At 41.1% G+C, this 21,086-nt stretch overlaps 1 protein-coding gene across 1 annotated transcript; it reads right to left on the minus strand.

Moving 5' to 3' along the window:
* Positions 1–5,813: 5,813 nt before the first annotated feature.
* Positions 5,814–6,971, minus strand: LOC124172511. Its single transcript, XM_046551951.1, has one exon. It carries the CDS (start codon positions 6,969–6,971, stop codon positions 5,814–5,816), a length of 1,158 nt encoding a protein of 385 aa, XP_046407907.1.
* Between the last annotated feature and the right edge of the window lie 14,115 nt (positions 6,972–21,086).

The following is a 21,086-nucleotide window of genomic DNA, read 5'->3' on the forward strand; positions in this document are numbered from 1 at the left end:
CTTCTCAATTTAAGATGTTTTATCCTATAGTATGTAAGAAAATATTTTTGAAAAGTTCCTCTTCTCAACTGTATTTCCTCACTTCACTCTTTCTAATTGTATCTCAACTTCCAAAATTAGTAAAAAAAAGAATTACTTAAATACTGTAATGTGAATAAAAGAGTAAGACAGTGAGTGCGAATCATGATAAAAAACGAAGTTTTGTATTTGATAAAGTATTTTAGGAAATAGATGGAGTGATAGACATTTCAATAGACTTACTTACTAAAAATCTACTTGCCATCCAGATGCATGAACACGCCAGGTAGTGTCAGTAGAGGAGAAGAAGTGGAGGAAATGTTCGATAAATAGAAAGTTTATCAAAGAACAAAAGATAGGGATGTGGCCATTTTGGGATGAGTCATTGAAATAAGTGAGCAGAATTAGTTTTCGGCGGCTTCCGAACGATGATAGATTTAGTGATTATGTGTTATTATTTGAAGATTAAGGAGAATTAAGAGCCATACCATGGTGAAGATGAGCTTTTAAGCTAAAGGTTTGACTAACAGTAAGTAGAAGTTGTAAATAAATGGAGACAGGAAATGAAAGATGTATTTACCGCATCAATGTGAACGGGCACTGGAAAAAAAAACAAAGGGAGACGCTGGGTATCGGAGTGGAAGACGAGAGAAGCAACCACGGATTTAACTAGACATGATGGCTAAAATGCGATGAAGAAGAAAATGTAACAAAATAAAAGAGAGAGAGAGAGGTAAAAAGACATGTAATAAACTAAACATTGAATTTTGAAGAGAAACGTATAAGACCAGGAAATAATGGTATGAGGGAATGTAAAAAATCGAGCGATTAAAACGTAGGAAAAGATGACTAAGTATTCTATAAATTTAAAAAATAGCCGGGATGGTTACAAATCACCTGAGTATTGTTTAGCCCTAATAGATAAAAAATTAAGAAGGCATTTGTGGGTTTTGTAGGTGTGGAGCAGATACTTATATTTCAGTTGGGAAGACGAGAGATATATTAAGCGATACTGCAGGGGTAAAACAGATGACTGATGAATACAACCAAAACAAGGAAGTAAAGCTGGCTGGAGCATGTGGAAATAACTGAGATAGAAAACGAAAGAAAAGGACGGTTGATTTAGAAGAGGAGACAATGGTAAGTGGGGATGAAGGGAATGCACAAGACAGGATTATCAGGAGGTTATTCAACGAAACCTGACCTGCTAAACAGCTAACTATTAGGTTGATAAGATTGTATCAGGGCCGCCCCTAGCAGGTGCGGGGCTAGGGGCGAACCCTCATGCGGGGCCCTTACAATACAGTAATAGTTGAAATTGCGTTTTCAAAACTATAGTATATTTTAATTTTTTCACGAACGCGGGCCCCAGGGCGGTCGCCCCGCCCTAAGGCCGGCCCTGGATTGTATAATGATAAATTATTGCCTATTTGAACAAATTCAGCAATTAATTAGCAGCATTTTCCACAAAAAAATGTTACCGTCTCTAAGCTTCATTTTTGTTAAGGAGAAAATTGTGCAGGGAATGAGGATGCAGAATAATACGGTGACTTACTTCCGTATTCCGATATTCCTTTTCTTTTTCCTGCGACGCTTATCCTTTCCTTTCGCCATATCTTCAGCTCCTTTCGCCATACCTTCAGCTCACTTTCAGACACACACAACCTCTGAAATAGCAGATATTCAACTGACAGACGCGACTGCTCTCTCTTACCGGGTCCTCACGATAGGTGGAGAAAAGCGAAGAGGCTGAGGAGTCACGGCAGTCAGACATAAAACATGGGTGGGAGGGCGGGCCAGACAGCCTCTCATGCAGAAGCAATTACACCCCACAAATCGAGAAAGGCCAAGCGAATTTCATTCGCTTCTCTTCGACCTCACCACCTCACCTTAAAACAATAGGTAACCTGATACTTGCTTCGTCTCCACGCGTCGGCGAGACGGGCGGAAGCGAGACCTTAGTCTGAGGGTATCACTCCCCATTCCACTTTCTGCGACGTTGCCGTTTTTGGGAGGGCGGAGCGGGGCGAGGGGAGGTAAGAAATTCGAATTGGCCCGAATCACGTCCTTCGTCACCGTTTTGGGCCTGCAGTACTCCACGGTGTACCCATTTTAGGCCACGCGAATTGACATAGAACTGTGGGTCTCATGGTGATTGTGGAAGAAAGGTGAAGCCACAGAATACTCGTTTTAGAAATTTCATGTTTTAGCTTGGAGTCCAGTTATAATTAGCCAAAGTCCAACTTGATTTTCTCGATCACCTGAGGACATATTACTATTTATTTCCTCCCTGTATGTGAATACACGTCTCCTTAATACAATAAAGAAAACAGCAAGTCTCTATATCTTCTAGTTTTTCCGCAATTGAGTGGTATGTGAACTCCGGCAGAGGAAAAAACGATCGGTATCGGTGGCCCAGAGCGGCTCCCAGCCGTCACTACCATAACGCCTTAAGTTCTTATTATCATCACCTGCAGTTATGGAAAGTGACCACAGGGGTTCCGCGTTTGAAAAGACCACATTAATTATCAGACGTTTTGAACGGGGGGGGCGGTAGACTAGTGGTTAGCGTGTTGGATTCCCACGCGGGGGTCCCGGGTTCGATTCCCGGCCGCGGCCGTCGGAAAAAATGCGAAAAATTAGGGCGTTAAGATTGGGTTCGTTAGAGTCAGGTCGATTAGAACGTATGTCGGTTAGGTAATCTCAGGTGCCTCCAGTGTTCAGTGGCCGGGTGCGAACCCGGGTCCCTGAGTTGACACCTTTTCCCCTCGGGGCCCCGGGTTCTCATCCCGGCCACTGAACACTGGAGGAGAGGAGGCTGGAGGCATTTTGTTGCATTTTTTTACGCAGGCTCGGTGGCAAAGAACGTACGTATCGATGAGCGACGATGCCACCACGGCATTACAAAGATCGCGGAAGTGACAAGTGACAGTGATTTTACGGGAAATTTCCTTTTCCTTTCCCTACGGCGCTTGATATTCGTAGGTCTCATTCATAGCGTGATCGTACTGGTACCGATGTCCCACCCAGTCTCGACTTTTTTTGCGATCCTAAATTCAGTCCTTCCAGGTCTGGACTTTGAAATTTACAATAAATACTTAATCAACCATCTTGAGTTCAAAAAGTATTTCTCGTCTGATTTTGGTCTAAATACTTTTAAACCGTTCGAAAAATATCCTAATAACTACTAAAGTAGAGTTTCTGTGTGATTAAATTTCAAGTTTCGAGAATATTTCATGATTTTTTTTCGCAATACACTCAGGACACACATTGAAAAAGATCCATCTTAAGTAAAGTAAATATTTCGCGTCGGATTTTAATCAGAATACTTTGAAAACGTTTGCAATATCCTAATAATTATTAAAGTAGGGTTTCAGTGCGATTAATTTTCAAGTTTCGAAAATATTTTATGATTTTTGTTTACCATACACCAAGGACACCCATTCAAAAAGAATCATCTTGAGTTTAAAAAGTATTTATCGTCGGATTTTGGTCAGAATACTTTTAAAACGTTTGCAATATTACAATAATTATTTAAGTAGAGTTTAAGTGTGATTCAGGTTCAAGTTTCGAAAATATTTCGTGATTTGTGGTTGCCATACACCCAGGACACACATTCAAAAGGAACCATCTTGAGTTAAAGAAGTATTTTCCCCTCGGATTTTGATCAGAATACTTTTAAAACATTTGCAGTATCCTAGTCATTATGTAAGAGGAGTTTCAATGTGATTTAATATTAAGTTTCGAAAATATTTCATGATTTGTTTTTACCATACACCCAGGACACATATTCAAAAAGAACCATCCTGCGAAAAAAAGGTATTTCCTGTTGGATTTTGATCAGAATGCTTTCAAAACGTACGAAATATCCTAATAATTATTTAAGTACAGTTTCATTGTGAATGATTTTCAAGTTTCAAGAAAATATGTCATGATTTGTTGTTGTCATGCACCCAAGATAGAATTCAAAATCAGCCAACCGGTGTTAAATATTATTTCTCAAGTATCAGTTCTCAAACCCCCATATGACCCTCGTGAGCTAATACCATTGCATGCTCCTGGAGAGCTTTTGGTAATACTATTCTTGTCCCCCTAATTAACATTTGATTTATTTCACACAATTCATGTTTGATAAGCTCATAAAATCTTAATTCTTTAGGCCAATTGTCGCTTTGAAGACAATTTTTTATCAGTTTCAATTCGCTGTCCTGTTCAGAAGCCTTTTGAATTTGTTGTAAGGACATAGCATTTGGGATTGATGCCTCTACTAAGCACATCACCACCCTTTCGTCACTATCTGTTTTAGACTTTGGCTCATCTCGTATGCGTAATAATCTTGACAAACAGTCAGCGATATTACTTTTTCCCGGCCTATATTTTACTTTGTAATTGTAAGCCTGTAGCCGCAAAACCCATCTTTCTATTCGGGCACTAAGTCTTGACTTTGGTCCATAAATAATTTCCAGGGGTCGGTGATCCGTTATTAGCTCAAACTCCCTACCATACAGATAGAGGTGAAGTTTTTCACATGCCCACACTATTGCAAGAGCTTCCTTCTCCGTTTAAGAGTACCTTCTCTCTACGTCTGTTAGCGCTCTACTTATATATTTGACCACTCTAGGGCCTTCTGGTTTCAATTGCACCATGACTGCTCCCAATCCCACTGGGCTAGCATCAACAATTACCTGCAAAGGTGCTGTCTTATCATAGAAGTCTAATACCAGATTGCCACTGATTAATTCTTTTAATTTTTCAAAAGCTTCAGCTTGTTCCTTTCCCCATGTGAAATAAACACCCTTTTTAGTGAGATATCGGAGAGGTTCTGTCACCGAAGAATAGTTATTAATGAACTTTGACACAAAATTTGTTAATCCTAAAAAGCTTCTTACTTCCGATACATTTTCAGGGGCTCTAAATTCTTTGACAGCTTGAACATTACTCTCTGTGGGGCTAAACCCATCTGCAGATATTTTATGTCCCAAAAATCTATTTCTTTTGCATTGAACTTGCATTTTCTTTTATTCAATGTCAATCCCTTTTCCTTAAAAGTTTGTAAAACCTTTTCTAGTCTGCAATCATGTTCAGCTTGAGATTTCCCAAATACTACCATATCATCTAAAAAATGACATACCCCTTCACATTTATGCAACACTTGTGACATAATTTTGTGGTACAATTCAGGAGCGCAATTCAGACCAAACATTAATCTTTTATATCTAAACAGACCAATACTGGTACAAAATGTAGTGATTGCCCGAGAGCTTTCATCTAGCATAATTTGGTGATATCCCCATGTGAGGTCCAACTTTGAAAAGACAACTCCTTCTCTTAACTCATTAAGTAATCCCTCAATCGTAGGCATTGGCTGACGTTCTCTTGTAATTGCCTCATTTACCCGGCGTATATCTACCACCAGGCGCCATTCATTTGATTTCTTCGGCACTATTTGGATTGGGGATACCCAAGGTGTGGGACCATCTACCTCTTCTATAATGTCCTTATCTAACAAATCTTGAATTAATTCCCTTTCGACTTCTCTCAGCTGATACGGCATTCTCCGTACCGGCTGCGCTACTGGGTTAACTTTAGTGTTTATTGGGATTTTAATGCTGTAATCTTTCAATTTCCCAATGCCCGTAAAGACACTTTCATCTTTTTTTCCAAAAAATGACCCCACTGACCTGACTTGGGCGTCTATTCCCACCTTCAAAAGTCCTAGATCAATAGAAGTATTTTTACTCAAAATTGAAACTGCTTTACCATCCATAACCAGGAATTCAACGTTAGGCACTATTCTATCCAGCACCAGCCTTAAAAGCACCCACCACAGTCACAGGTTTATCAGAACCATACACATACAATCTTTGATTAGTTAAATATGAAATACACTTTACTTTCTCAGATTTCAGTCTTTCCCATTCCTCTTTGTCAATCACATTAACAGTAGCTCCTGAATCAATTAGGACGTCAGATGGCACTGACCCAATTTTAACTTTTAACAAATCATGATTAACTTTAGAACCACCTTTAGCACTAAACGTATAACCACCCTTTACTCCACTACCAGAGCTTTCACAATCACTTTCGTTGTCACAACTTACATTCCTCACTTTTCTCTTTGAGGGACTCGCTGCCCTAGACTTTATTTTGCTTGCTTTTGTTTTGCAACACTTTGAGAAATGTCCAATAAGACCACATTTATTACATTCCTTTTCCTTCGCTGGACACTCTTTGTCACTTGCGTAATGTCCCGTCAAACCACAACGATAACACTCGCCTTTCTTTGGCGTTTTACGTTTACCTGAGTTGCGTGACCACTGTTTATTCGCCGTGTGCATTGCATTCACCGCCACTTCTGAAGACATTTGTCTCGATTGCCTAGTAGTCAGCTCCCACCGGCGTGCGATGTCCAATGCTTTGGTCAACGTCAAATCTGAGGCTTCCGTGAGAAGTTTAACCCGAAGTTCACTGGAACAACACTTTGCAACGAGCTTGTCCCGGACAGCTTCCTCTGCTTGCTTCCCCTGCCAACCCGTATTTTGTATCTGCTGTCTCAGCCTAATCACGAATTCATCTACTGTCTCAGTATCACCTTGGCTTATTTGAGCAAATTTGTAACGTTCGTAGGGCGTGTTTACTTCTGCATCAAAATGTCTGTTCAGGATTTTGACCGCTTTGGCATACTCATCCTCCGGTCTTCCCGGTGATGCAACCGTTCCCACGACACCGTCAGGAGAAGACTCGGCATAGTCCGCTGGGAGTGCAAAATAAATATCTTGCACCTCCGGTCCCGCATAATGTAACAGCATAGCCCGTTTTCTCGCCGCAGCGGAAACATTCTTCGACTCTGCCATCAGCTCGAATCCCCTTAACCACCTTCTCCAACGAACGCCTAATGTCGAAACGTCGCCGAAGGGATTAAACTTTTCGTATTCAGGGCCGCTGGCTGCCATTTCCAATCCGGACTCCCGTTGACGGAACGCGTGCTAAAGTTTTTGAATATCGCGACAAACCCACAGTTTACGCGAAACTAATAAGTCTTTCCATTGAACGGAAATTTATCCTCGTCGCCAAATGTACTGTCCTAACTTGGACAAAGAATCATTAAAACAAGCACGCCTTACTTATCGCCATCTTTATTGTCTCCCTCTCATACAACAACTCCGTACCCAGCAACCCAACAACTGACTAACATCATGGCTGCCAACCTTAGGACACTACAGTCCACTGATTCATAAAATATTTGTTGATCTCATTTCCAAGATTTACATCTACTTATGTTCACAGGTTTTCATAGTTCACTGATCACAACAAGAAGTTCTACCTGCAAGGGAAAGATGAATTAGTTCAAAATACCACTTATATGTGGTGTATTGGTATTTCGACAGTCTATTGTCTTTTGAGTGATGTGGCATCCCCTGGTGGGAGTGATGGGGAAGCGTAGTGTGGCCACATGGGCCGGTTGTATGTGATAGTGTGCTGTAGAATAAATAGTTAAATCCCGAGACATCTGAGTGTTTATTTTAATGCTCCCACCGTGGGTGGAAACGTAACAAGTGGCGACGAGCGATGAGTCATTAAACACCCAGTGCGTGTGTTGCGGAGTAATTACTGTGTATCGGATAAGATGGCGAACCCTCTGGTAAAAACTGCCCTAATCGGGCGCATGGACCCTTTTAGCCCGGACGAGGAAGATTTTGTATCATACGCTGAACGTTTTGAGCAGTATTTTCTGCTAAACGGGATAACGCAAGAGGAAGTGAAGGTCCCGATGTTTATTACGTTTTGTGGGGCATCAACATATACGCTGTTGAAAAACATGTTGTTCCCAAAAAAAGCCTACGGAACAGACATTTGCGGAATTGGTTGGTGTTCTTACGACGCATTATGCCCCAAAACGACTGACTATTGCGGAACGGTACAACTTTCATACCCGTTCAAAACAGACGGGTGAAAACGTGAAAGAGTTTATCATTGCCCTAAAGAAACTTGCAGAGTTTTGTGAGTTCGGAGATTTTTTGAACGATGCTTTGAGGGATAGGTTTGTTTGTGGTATAGAATCAGCGGTGATCAGACAGAGACTACTTCTGGAAAGTAAATTAACGTTTGAGCAGGCGTGCATCATCGCCACCGATTTGGAGTTGGCACAGAAGAATTCGATTATTGACGGGGTTACCAAGTTCTCGAATCTGGAAGTTGGGGCAGTTTATAGGAGAGCCCCAAACGCTAAGCAGAACTTCCACCGCCAACCAGATGCTGGTTCGAGCCGCAGGAGAGAGGACATTCCAGCACAACCGGGACAACGTCAAGAGAACGGACGACGGACCAATTGGCATCAGAGGAATGCTGTGTGTCAACGGTGCGGAAGATTCCACAGAGAGGATTCCTGCCCCGCCCGGGATTGGGAGTGCTTTAGGTGCCATGGAAGGGGGCACGCTTCCAGAATGTGTCGAAGCAGGGAAGTGCGTGAGGTGTACTCAGACGATTGGGAGATCGGTCCGTCAGATGACATTTCCCACTCGCAAAATACCCATCCCGTCAAACCAAGGTTAGAGTCGCAATGCATTTACTTGCCTGCTGTTAAATCGGTATCTGGTACTTCACCACTTTTTGTAAATATGTATGTGAATGGAGTTTTATTAGCTTTTGAGGTAGATAGTGGTGCTAGTGTGTCTTTAGTATCTGAGGAGACATATCACCGGTATCTCAACGGTGCAAAACTCCAAAAGTGTACCCTATCCTTGAAATCAGTCACTGGTGACCAAATTAAGGTCAAAGGAAAAATTGAAGTTGGGGTATCTTGGTCCAGTGGAAATGCTAGTAAGAGCCACACATTAGAATTAGTTGTTGTGTCTTCCACTGCGCGAGTAAGGCCTCTCATGGGTCGTCCCTGGTTGGATATTTTGTCCCCAGAATGGAGAAAGAGGCTACTTTCTTGTTGTGTTTCAAATGAGGGGTACCTTGATGTAGATGATAACAATATTTTCAAGTTTGAGTCAAACACAACGTTGGAAGACAATTGTTATAAATCGCTGTTGAAGGACAGCAAATTGCTATCCAGTTATGCCTGCAAATATCCAAATGTTTTCAGCAGGAAAAATTCAAACATGATCAAGCAGTTTAAGGCAAATCTTGTGATTAGGGAGAATGCTATCCCAATTTTTCATAGGCCATACTCAGTACCTTTTGCCTTAAAAGGAGAAGTTCGTAAGCAATTGGAAGAAATGGTAACCAGTGGGGTTCTAAGACCTGTGAGACACTCTGAATGGGCATCCCCAATAGTGTGTGTTCCAAAAGCAGACGGAGGTGTTAGGATTTGTGTGGACTTTAAGGTGACCTTAAATAGGGTTTTGGTCACAGATTTCTATCCCTTGCCCAAATTAGATGATGTGTTTGGATTATTGGCCGGGGGGACTGTATTTTGTACGCTAGACCTCCAAAATGCATATTTGCAGTTAGGTGTTGGACTAGAATCTCAGAAGTACCTTACCGTCAATACTGATGATGGACTTTATCAATTTACCCGCCTACCTTATGGCATCTCTAGTGCTCCAGGTATTTTTCAGTCTGTAATGCAGGAAATTGTCAAGGGTTTGCCCATGGTTACATGCTATTTGGATGACTTATTAACACTAGGAGGACGGGAGTTTCGCGCTACCTAGAAGGACGGCTAGGGGTCATTTGACCCCTAAAATGTATTTTGGAACAAAACGCCTAATTGTCAACCAATATTCAGTTTAATCGTATTAATTGTTGAATCAGTTCATTAAAAACACTATTTAACATTATTAAATATTATTTCCATCGTCAAAAGTTAATAGCAATTATTTTAAAGAATCATGAATTAAACCGTATGTAGTAGTCGATTGCAAATCAAATAATGAAAATACATACACTCAATACAAAAGTTTTGTTACATGTTTAAACAATAGGGGTACTGTGTTTACAAAATTTGCATTAAAATTTTTAAAACTTATTACTTTGTTGTAAATCTCAGACAGACAGTATTTTTTCAGCGCTGTTTCCACAAAATATTTTTCGCGCTGAATGCGTTCATTGAACGATTTATTCATCTACATCTATATCTACACACTTACCCGTAAGCCGCTTAAAAGCGAGTGGCAAGGGGTGTTAGGACACCAGCCATTTGCACATGAAAAGGAATTTGGAAAATGGAAAGGAAATTGGTGCAATGATTCAATTTGATGGTATTTGGCACCTTTTTCTTTTTTGTGCCCGTGGAGATATGGCTGTTGGATTTGAGAATGTGTAAATAAATTGATACATGCTATCCATCATATCTACTCCTGCTTTGTTTTTATTATGAAATAGGATGGTCACTCGTATTCTTTTATTCGTTTCGGAAATAGTGTCGTCTGAGATCACGCTGCTGAATGAAAGTACATTATTGTTCTAGTTTGCCTGAACCTACGTAAGAGTATGGCCTAAGGTATTTTTGAACACTCGCGTTGAATGCATTACATATCTATTTTAGGGGTCATGGATATTTGTGCTTCACGCCTGTTTTTTTCAGATCGTCCATGCAAGAGAAGTTTTCCATTTTTTAACACTTCCTGCCAGCTGGATGGATGGAAAATAATTGTTACAAGTTACATTTATTCCTGAATTCTTGTATGTTACGGTCGCTTTCGTAACTAATTATTTCCCCAACGCTTGATTTGATGGCCAATCATCATCTTTGCCACAATATGGAAATTCATTTAGGCTGTATTTTCATTTCACATCTGTCAAAACCCAGTACTTGATTCCAAATTTGTCTGGTTTATTTGGAATTTACCTCATAAAAGGACAGCTGCATTTTGTTGGATAGAGCTGTGCATTTGCTATCACGCCAAAGTCGCCATTGGATTCACTATCTTGGACTTTATCGCTTCCATCACACGCAGATGTTGATGGATTGGTCAGAATGTCCTTGACTAATGTTAACGTTTCACTTTCAGACTGATCTTCAATATTCCCTACAGCTATTTGAATCGCGACGATTCTCTTCTCTTGAAATATTTCTCGAATTCTTACTTTCTTCCTCAACTCGCTACTAATATGCATGCAAAAAAATCTACAAACGAAAGCGCATTATGGTAGAATCTTCTCTAGTTGCATTGAAGGTATAGAGAGGTGGAGAGCATTAGAAAGCCATACAAAAGGACAAAACTTTCAGAAGCAACGCTAATTGCCGTTCGAAAGGCAGGGACTCAAACGCCAACCGTATCCTGATTCGTATCTTCCAGGAACTTGCAGTAATGCTTCTTCTCCGACCTACGTGTGGATTCCAAGGGTAGGATTTACAGTAGAATTTAACAGTCCACCCAATTCATCCGCTCTCTCAAAAAGAGACAGGATTTTTCCCCAGGACGCAGTGTGCAGTCAACCCGCCCCAAACCCCGACGGGGTCAGGCGGCACTAATGCTGGACACACGGCAAAGGGACTAGGTCAAGTGACAGTGCCGTCAGGCCAGAAAAATTAAAGTTATTCGTAAACCTGATGAATCTATATTGAAAATAATGTCTCTAAGAGCTATGAATCTTGGACGACGGAAAACAATTCTTGGGATACGTGGCGATTTTCCGGTGTGGGTAATACAATAATCATCGAACAATAAAAAAAAAAAAAACAAAATTAAAATACCATAATTACATGAATTTACGCAAATCAAGGATTGAAAAGGTTTTATTTCCCTTTGCTGCCCAAAAAAAAAACGAAAGATTGTGCACAACAAGTCGCTATGCCTAGGTTTTCGAATACAGATAGGAGCCCTTGGGACGAAACTGGCATTGAACCGGGTACTTCCAGATTCAAAATGAAGCAAATAATTTACCACACTAGCCTCTTGCTGATTATATGATATACGTGGCACTAAAGTGTCCACGGGCAATAAAATAGCGCAAAAACCATTTGTGGGTCAAATGACCCCAAGCCGTCCTTCTAGGTATAACACGTCATAAAAATTTAAAACAAAACATAATTGTTGAATTTTCACTAATTCATCAAAATATAGACCAAAATGAACAAAGTCAAAAAGTTTCAATATTTAAAAAAATATTTTAATAAGAGAAAAATAAATTTGATTTCTGAAAATGGGTCAAATGACCCCTGCCGTCCTTCTAGTGTTAATTTCAGGGAAAGATTTAAAAGATTGCCAAGAAAGGGTGGAAATGGTGCTGAACAGGCTAAATGAATATAATGTGAGGGTTAATATGAATAAATGTAAATGGTTTTGTGAGTCTGTGGATTATTTAGGTCATACAATAAGTGCGAAAGGTGTTTGTCCAATATCACACAAAATGAAGGCCATACTGGAGGCTAAGGTTCCCCAAGATGTATCACAAGTGAGATCCTTTGTGGGAATGTTAAATTTTTATCATCGCTTCCTGCCTAACCTTTCAATCCTACTAAAACCTCTGTATGATCTTGTAAAAAAAGATGCAACTTGGGAGTGGACTTTTGAATGTAACCAAGCCTTTGGTAAATGTAAAGAGCTCTTATTGGGCCATCCATTGTTGGTGCATTACAACCCTAAGTATCCCATAGTGGTATCAGCTGATGCATCACCATATGGTGTTGGTGCCGTGCTGAGTCATCTGATTGATGGTGTTGAGAAACCAGTGATTTTTGCATCCAGTACATTATCCAGTGCTCAACAAAATTACTCCCAGTTAGACAGAGAGGCATTGGCATTGATTTTTGCTGTGAAGCGGTTCCATAAATATTTGTATGGGCAACACTTCACCCTAGTGAGTGACCACCAACCCCTACGGCACATTTTTGCACCAGACAAAGGGGTGCCTACTGTTGCTGCGGCTAGGTTGCAGAGATGGTTCATTGTACTATAAGCATATATGTATAAAACTCGCACGCTCCGCGCGCTCGTTAAGGGGCTACGCCCCTTAAAAACCCCGGTTCCGGCTTCGCCGTCTACATTTGTGGTCGTTCGAAAAATTTTAGTTCGAATAATCTCACCTCGGCTAGGGGCCGGCTTCGCCGGCCGGGGAGTAGAGAAGCGCGCCAATCATTCCTCGGAACGGCTTCGCCGTTCCTCGTTTGGGGTCGGCATAGCCGCCCAGAGGGCGAGGGCATTTCAGAACTGTTTCACCGTTATACCGTTCAAGGGGCGGCTTCGCCACCCAGGGGTGGGAGGAGCCCACAGCGGCTGCGCCGCTTGAACATCGGGGCGACTTCGCCGCCCGAGGGTTACTGAAGGTCCCCCTCGCCTGCGCCAGTTACTCCTCAGAACGTCATCGCCGTTACTCGATGTGGGGCGGCTACGCCACCATTGGCTTGAGAAGCCCCCCCGCGGCTGCTCCGCTTATACTTCATAAATGGTCTTCTCCACCGAAAGGGGTACTCAGGGCGATTTGGGGGTTCTAATGTGTGGCGGAATTCTGACGATTCTTTTACCCGGAGAGGCGATTTATAAGGAATTTTTTGGGGAGATTTCACGGGGTTATCGGGGGTTTTAATAAACAGTAGGGGCTAAATTGTGACGAAAAGTACTCGGAGAGGCGACTTAAATTTTTTAAATTTTTTTCGGCGAGGTTCCAGGAGGTCATCCGGGGTTTTCTTGTATTTTTTCCCGTATACTTTACGGTGGCCCGCCCTCGCCAAATATTCCGGGACGAGATGTGCGGCGTATTGTTTGCGAGAAGTTCCCAAATAGGAGACTTAAATACACATTTTACACTTGGGGGGGGTTCAGGGGGATACCGGGGGTTTATATGCTTGTACACCTGGCGGTTACCATCCGTTTACATAAATTTCATGGCAATGAGTCGTTGGGGGCGGTGAAATAGTCACGAAAAGTACCCAAAAAGTAGACTTATATGCAAACTTTTATTTTTTGGGGGGTATATGTGGGTTTACCGGGGGTTTATAGGTTTTTACTGCCAGGGGTCATCAATCGTCCACATCAATTCCGTAGCGATGAGTGATAAGGCTTGGGAAAGCGGCGGAATTGTGACGAAAAATACCCGAAAAGGCTACTTATATGCAAATTTTAATTTTTTAGGGGGTTTCGGGGGGTTTAAAGATGACGATACTATATGGTCACATTCATTTACTGTCATATCTAACAGAAATGTGCCCTATGACATCCATATTTCGAGAGTAATACAATAAAAAGCAAACCAGTCCCTTAAAAAAGTGAGTAGTGCCCGCCATTTTTATTTTTTCGCGGTTAAATCCATTAAATTATTTATCAAATGTTTATGTTTTCTGAAAGAAAATGCATAGTTGTATGTAACTACAAAGTTTGAAAGAAATCGGTTAGGTTGAAATAGACAAAATCTTGTGTTGATCTTTTAGAAATCGTAATTTTCGGTGATTTTCGGAATATTTTAATTTCTTTCTCAGTAACCAAGGACGATGAAAAAGAATTGTTACCATAATTTCGTTAACGATGTTATGAGCATATATAATAATCATTTTCGTTATCTTACACCTGAAATTCAGTCGAGGGGAGAGGAAGTTATGAAAATATTTTCGAAAAACCACTTTTTGGACGCCATTTTGGCTGCAATTTTCTTAAAATGAAACTATGGGCATTACACACTTACATGGCCACGTTTATCAGCTTTAAAAAAATGCATTAACGATTCATGTAACACGCATGGTTCGCGCGCAGTAAAATAAAAACAGAAAGAATGTCCCCGGAAAAGGCGCGATTTCGGCCATTTTGTCGTCCTAGCGACGACACGTGGCGGAAACTTCCGGTTTTCGGATTTTTCCTCCGGATCATTTCGGGTTCTCCGCACGCGTGCCAAATTTCAGCTCTCCAGCACTTCTGGAAGTGGTCGGGAATTTGTATCCATGAGTCAGTCACCACAAGGGCTGTATATAGATGGGATTAAATACCGTAAGTCAACCCTGTTATGTCCTGCAGATGCATTATCGCGATTGCCAGTACCTGAGGAGAATGTAGTGGAAAATGTATTTAGTGTTTTGAGTGTTTTGCCGGCAAATTTTCCCTTGACTTATGTGGAGGTGGCCAAGGAAACTGAAAAGGATGTGGTATTGTCTAAGGTAATGGATTATACAAAGCACGGATGGCCAAATTTTGTCAGAGAGCCAGCAATTGTCCCATTTTTCAGGCAAAGGTATGGTATCTCCCTGGAAAATGGATGTTTGTTAATGGGGTCAAAGGTGATCATACCTCTCAAATTGCAGAACGACATGCTGAATTTATTGCATGGGTCACACCCAGGAATTGTGAGAATGAAGTCCCTTGCTCGTTCATTATGCTGGTGGCCAAATGTTAACAGGGATATTGAGGAGAAGGTGAAAAATTGTGAAGCATGCCAAATTGTAAATTTTCAACCAGACTGTTCGCAAAAGGCATCATGGCCCAGGGTTGATAATTGGGGCAGATTGCATGTTGATTTTTTTGTTATGCAAAAGAAATATTTCCTGGTTATTGTTGATAGTGAGAGTAAGTGGATTAAAGTATACCCTATGGCAAATGGAACTGATGCTAGGAAAGTATGTGAAAACCTGAGTACATTATTTAGCACTTTTGGTTATCCATCACAGATAGTCTCTGATAATGGCCCCCCATTCAACTCAAAGCTGTTTGTTGATTTCTGCTCCCATAGAGGCATTGAGGTATTAAAGTCCCCAGCGTACCATCCCCAATCAAATGGTATTGCAGAGAGAGCTGTTCAAACCATTAAAAGGTTACTTGCCAAGGAGTTGAATACAACACCAGGTGCCCTTAGTGACAAAAACATTCACTCAGTCCTTGGCAAAATTTTACTTGCCTATCGTACTACACCTTTGGCAACAGGTGAGATAAGCCCTTCGGAAAAGATGTTCAAGTATAAACCTCGCACCCTCTTGTCATTAATTAAACCACCCCCTAATAGTCTCACCTTTCCAAGCTCTAGATACCCAGAATACAAGGTGGGGGAAGTTGTTTTGGTAAAAATTAGACCAGGCATGGTGCCTGTAAAAGGTGTAATTGGGAAGAGGGTCAGTGTGGTTACTCACAGGGTGTACATTGGAAGCCAATGTCGGTATGTGCACATGAACCAATTGAAACGCTTGCCACCTACAAAAATTATCCCTAAGCCAAAAGTTTTCCCTTTCCACTTGTTAGCAGATCCTGATGACTCGGCTGTGGATGCAGCACCTCTATGGTCAATGGTGCAGAATCCCTTGACCATTTCCCCTCGGTCCAGCCCATCCTATCCTGCCTCTGTCCCAACTGCTGAAATGGTGATACCCACTGCTAACCAATCCTCTAGGAATACAGGTCCAGAACTTCGCCGCTCCAACAGACCATCCAAGGCACCTCAGCGGCTTGACTTGTGATGCAAGAGGGATTTGGATTCTAGTAGGGGAGGAGATGTGGTGTATTGGTATTTCGACAGTCTATTGTCTTTTGAGTGATGTGGCATCCCCTGGTGGGAGTGATGGGGAAGCGTAGTGTGGCCACATGGGCCGGTTGTATGTGATAGTGTGCTGTAGAATAAATAGTTAAATCCCGAGACATCTGAGTGTTTATTTTAATGCTCCCACCGTGGGTGGAAACGTAACATTATATATTCCGTATCACTTAGTAGCAATTGATTTTCCAATGTACCTTCAGTAGTAGAAGGCGGCCAGATGTCAAATTAGCATGTATTTCGGAAATAATGATAAATATTATCATTTCATCAGCAGTCTTTTCCTGTTTCACTGATTCATACAATATTTCCTGATTTAATTTCTTAGAAGTACAACTCATCTACTTATTTTCACAGATTTTCATGGTTCACTGATCACAATAAGAAATTTTAAGAAGAGGAGAGGGCCTGAAACACTGTGGGAGTAGCACCAGGGGACAACTTTAGGCGATCTAACTTGTAACTTTTCACTTCAACGTTCTTATTCATGTAAGTTACACGGTGTAGGATATCCTGCTCAGCAAAATGCTTGACGCAAACTATTGCGCTTGAAGAAAGATTCCAATCCTTCCGAGGGATATTCCTCAGCCACTTCTGTCTACTGCGTTCATCTTTGGTGAACTGGAACACAGTCACATACCCCTTGTTCTTGGTGGATAGGTAGTTGCTTCTGCAATATGGCACACGATAACGTTTGGGCACCTTTAATGAAAACAATGGAAAGTTGCATGAATAAAAATAGTTTCGCTGATCACAGAAAAAAAGGAGTGCATTCATGATTATTTTGGAAAATATGAATGACATTAGTACCTAGAAACATTAATAGGGTTAATGAGTAGCCATTCTTCCTTCAATAATATACGACGTTATTATAGATACAGCTACACATAGTTATTCATTAGGCAAACAAATATAGCAATCACTGTTAACCCAAGAATAATAATATTATAAAAAACAACGCAGCATTTAAATACCCGACAAATACACTTCGTTTCATTTGTGTTCTCTTAACGTTCCTTCGTGGCCGGCCGCCAAGAGACGCAATGCTTTGGATGAAATACTGCTGAATATCCACTCACAATACACTGAGAATATCTTTTAACTATTTTACTTGCCGTCAGGCAAAACACACAGTACAGAAAAATTATTCTTTTTCCCCATTTAAAACCAGTATTGTTGCACTCTCAATTCCCCTCCATTAATGGCCGGCCGGCATGTGATCACAACACTTTTGAAGTAATAAACGTGATTTTCCTCCTTCAGCTCCCAAAAATTATCTTTAAAAAATTGTACGTACCTTTAGCCAATGGGATATCCACAAAATAAGTCCAGTTCTGCCTTTTTAACAAGAGATTTAATGCTTCTTTGGTCACACGGACACTCTTCTCGCATAAGTCGCCATGCTCTTAAGCAAACACAATCGCACCCCGGCACAGCGTTGCCAAAATTCCATGTTCCGGCCTGTATTTAAGGAGGCCATGCTTCAACAGATCTCCGTTGCATGAACAAATGAAACGCGAAATGCGTGGGCGTCCAAAATTTCGCGCCAGTGTTTACATCTTCTTACACAACGCTTTTCTGAAGTCTATGACGGTTATCGGTGCTCGTGTGCTTGCCATTACTTTGCCACATTTGCCTTTTTCATTTAAGTTGGGTTGGGAGTAGGTTTATCTAGTTAATTAATTAAAATTTCGTTCAATTATAGGGTAGTGATTGCATTATTTTATAGACTTTAGTAACGTATATATTTCGTTGTAATTGTTTGTACTCTAAGGTAGGAGTAAAGTTAATCTAGTTCTTTAATTAAAATTTCGTTCAATTATAGGGTAGTTAGTTATTGCATTATTTTATAGAATTTAGTAACGTAAATATTTCGTTGTGATTAGTTGTACGCTAAGGTAGGAGTAAGTTGGTGCATTATTTTACAGTATTTAGTAACGTAGAAATTCCGTCCTGGTTAGTTGTACGGTGAGGTAGGAGCAAGTTTATCTAGTTCATTATATTATAATTGTGTTCAGTTGGTAGCTGTTTCTTGTTATCTCCTATTAAATTTCTTAGCGAATAAATTAACGTAGTAATAATTATTTATAGTAGGTTCGTAGTATTCTAGATTAGTGTCCATACTTGCAATAGCTTAGTTATTACATTTATTCAAATTAGAGTAGTAGGTTATTGCATTTTTTTATTGAAGGGAAATGGATTACAAATGAGAGATGTAGCGTAGGCGCGTGGGGATTGTAGCGTTGCTTATGGAGGGACGGGAAGGCAGGAGGTTGAGGCGATGGTAGGTGCACCCTTTTGTGTTGGGAGCGGTCGCGCCAGGGAGACTATTGCAATCTCATTCGAGAGATGAGATTAGGTGACGAGGTGAAGTATCTCATCTTCCTGCGAATGCGACCGTGGATGTTCCAGCGGTTGCTGGAGAAGGTGGGGCCTTAGCCGCAGAAAGCAGTACTCCGAAGGGATTACCTTTCTCCTCCCCATCGCTTGGCTCCCACATTAAGGTAATACCCTTAATGTGGGAGTAAAAAAAATACTTCTAAAATAAGCTCCCACATAAATACTATAAATATAAAATAAACATAAATACATACACCAAGACTCACCTAAAATACTATCTTTATGAAGGCATCTTCATTTGTAGCCTCACAACACATATCATTCCTTTTTCCAGGTACCTTGCGTCAGGAGACTCAATGACGTCCATACACTATAGTTTCCGTGTAGGCCTGTCCACGGTGTCCAGTGTAATCTGGGAGACTTGCTTGGCATTATGGGAGGTCTGCAGAGGGGATTTCCTAGCTCCGACAGAGGATAATTGGAAGAGATTGGCCCGTGAGTTTGAGGAGAGGTGGAAGTTTCCCCACTGCATTGGGGCTATAGATGGATAGCATGTCATTATTCACGCAAATAATATGGACGTAGGAATAAGGGAAAACAATGCATCAATAAAAACTTCCTCATTTCTATTTCCAACCTACAGGCTTTCCAAAACTCAGGATCGGAGTACTTTAACTACAAAAGCCAGCATAGCTTAGTGCTCCTGAGAGTGTGTGATGCCCAGAATAGATTCACAATAGTTGATATAGGGGCACAAGGGCACCACAGCGATGGAGGCATCTTTGCAAACTCGATTATGGGGCAGAATTTTCAGGCGGGAAGAATGAATCTGCCGCCCCCTGATAAATTCCACCAAAACTATGAAGAATGCCCATATTTTATGGTGGGTGATGAGGCATTTGGCTTGTCAGAGTATTTGTCGAGGCCTTATCCGGGCAGAAAAAGGGGACCATTGACGTACAGGCAGCAGGGTTTTAATTATCGGTAAGTATCTATTCACACACTCAAGTGCCTCAAATTGAATTAAAGAAATGGATGTGTGATGAAACTTGTCATTCCAGGCTGTCATTGGCAAGAAAGGCCATAGAATGTACTTTCGGAATGCTGGCGCAGAGGTGGAGGATCCTTAGGAAGCCAATAATAGCAGCGGAAGAGGGAATTGTGAAGGCTGCAGTAGTATTGCATAATTTCCTGAGGGATTTAGAAGAGGAAAGGGGTGAGCAAAATTATCTAGCTGTCGGTGGTGAAGATGGGGAGGGATTGCCAGATGTGGCAAATGCAGGGACACCAGGAGGGCGGCAAAGGATAGGGATATTATGAAAAGTTACTTTTGCAATGAACGTGCAGTACCGTGGCAACCGCAATAAACTGCTTGGAAAGTTTACATTGAGTTTCCATGAATTCCTTTATTCCAGGTTAACTAACTATGATATAGTACTCGGAGTCTCATTCGGAGTTAAAACTCGTTTGTTAGCAAGGTGTATTCTTTCTTTATTGCAAATAATGTGATGAAATTAATGCATGGGCAATGCGTTTACATTGGTACGATCCTATAGTGACTACTGCACGTTCAAGAACATTAACATTGGCAATTCCATATAAATAGGAAATCTGTAGTTCCACTTGTACTATAAAATTTAAATGTTTCAAAGACAGTAATCAAAATAAAAGGCCAATGAAGTAATGTAATTACTCTAAGGGCATCACAGCACTTAATTAAGAATAGATATACATACAGTAAAACCCCGTATTTGCGTTATCGGAATCTTTAAAAAATACACAAAATTTGAATACGGTTATCATAGGAGGATCTAGAAGGGGCATGTGCCCCCCCAGACCCTTTAAAAATATGCAAGAATTTTAATAAGGTCCTGTTATCATTGCGTTCGTTTTGTCTTACATGGTATCCTTGTGCCCCCCCCCAGAACAAAATCCTGGATACGGCCTTGCTTGTGCCCCACCAGAAAGAAATCCCAGATCCACCCCTGACAGTCATCATTGTGTTCGCTTTGTTTTGTGTTTTACGGAGGCTCAATCATTTAAATCAATAATAATAACTTTGACATAAAAATAAAGAGATTTCGTGCAATCATAGTTGTATCTTGTTTTTAATCCCAATTAAGACAAGATCGTTTGCCTCTCAGGCCCTCTGTGCCCTTCCTAGAAAAAGTCCTGGATCTGCCCCTGCAAGCATTCGTACATGTCCCGATCTGGTCCACAAAAATCATTCATGCAAGCAGACATTAACTCGTATGTGTTGATGTATCATATAAACAGGCCCAAAGGCCCTTGAGAAAAAGTATTTTCTCACACGATTGGGAATCGAAGAT

The sequence above is a fragment of the Ischnura elegans genome (assembly GCF_921293095.1).
Source record: "Ischnura elegans chromosome 13 unlocalized genomic scaffold, ioIscEleg1.1 SUPER_13_unloc_1, whole genome shotgun sequence".
Classification (NCBI taxonomy): Eukaryota; Metazoa; Arthropoda; class Insecta; order Odonata; family Coenagrionidae; genus Ischnura; species Ischnura elegans.

Bases quoted from the DNA above. Each gene is read 5' to 3' on its own strand.
- LOC124172511 (XM_046551951.1), bottom strand. From the start codon at position 6,971: ATGGCAGCCAGCGGCCCTGAATACGAAAAGTTTAATCCCTTCGGCGAC.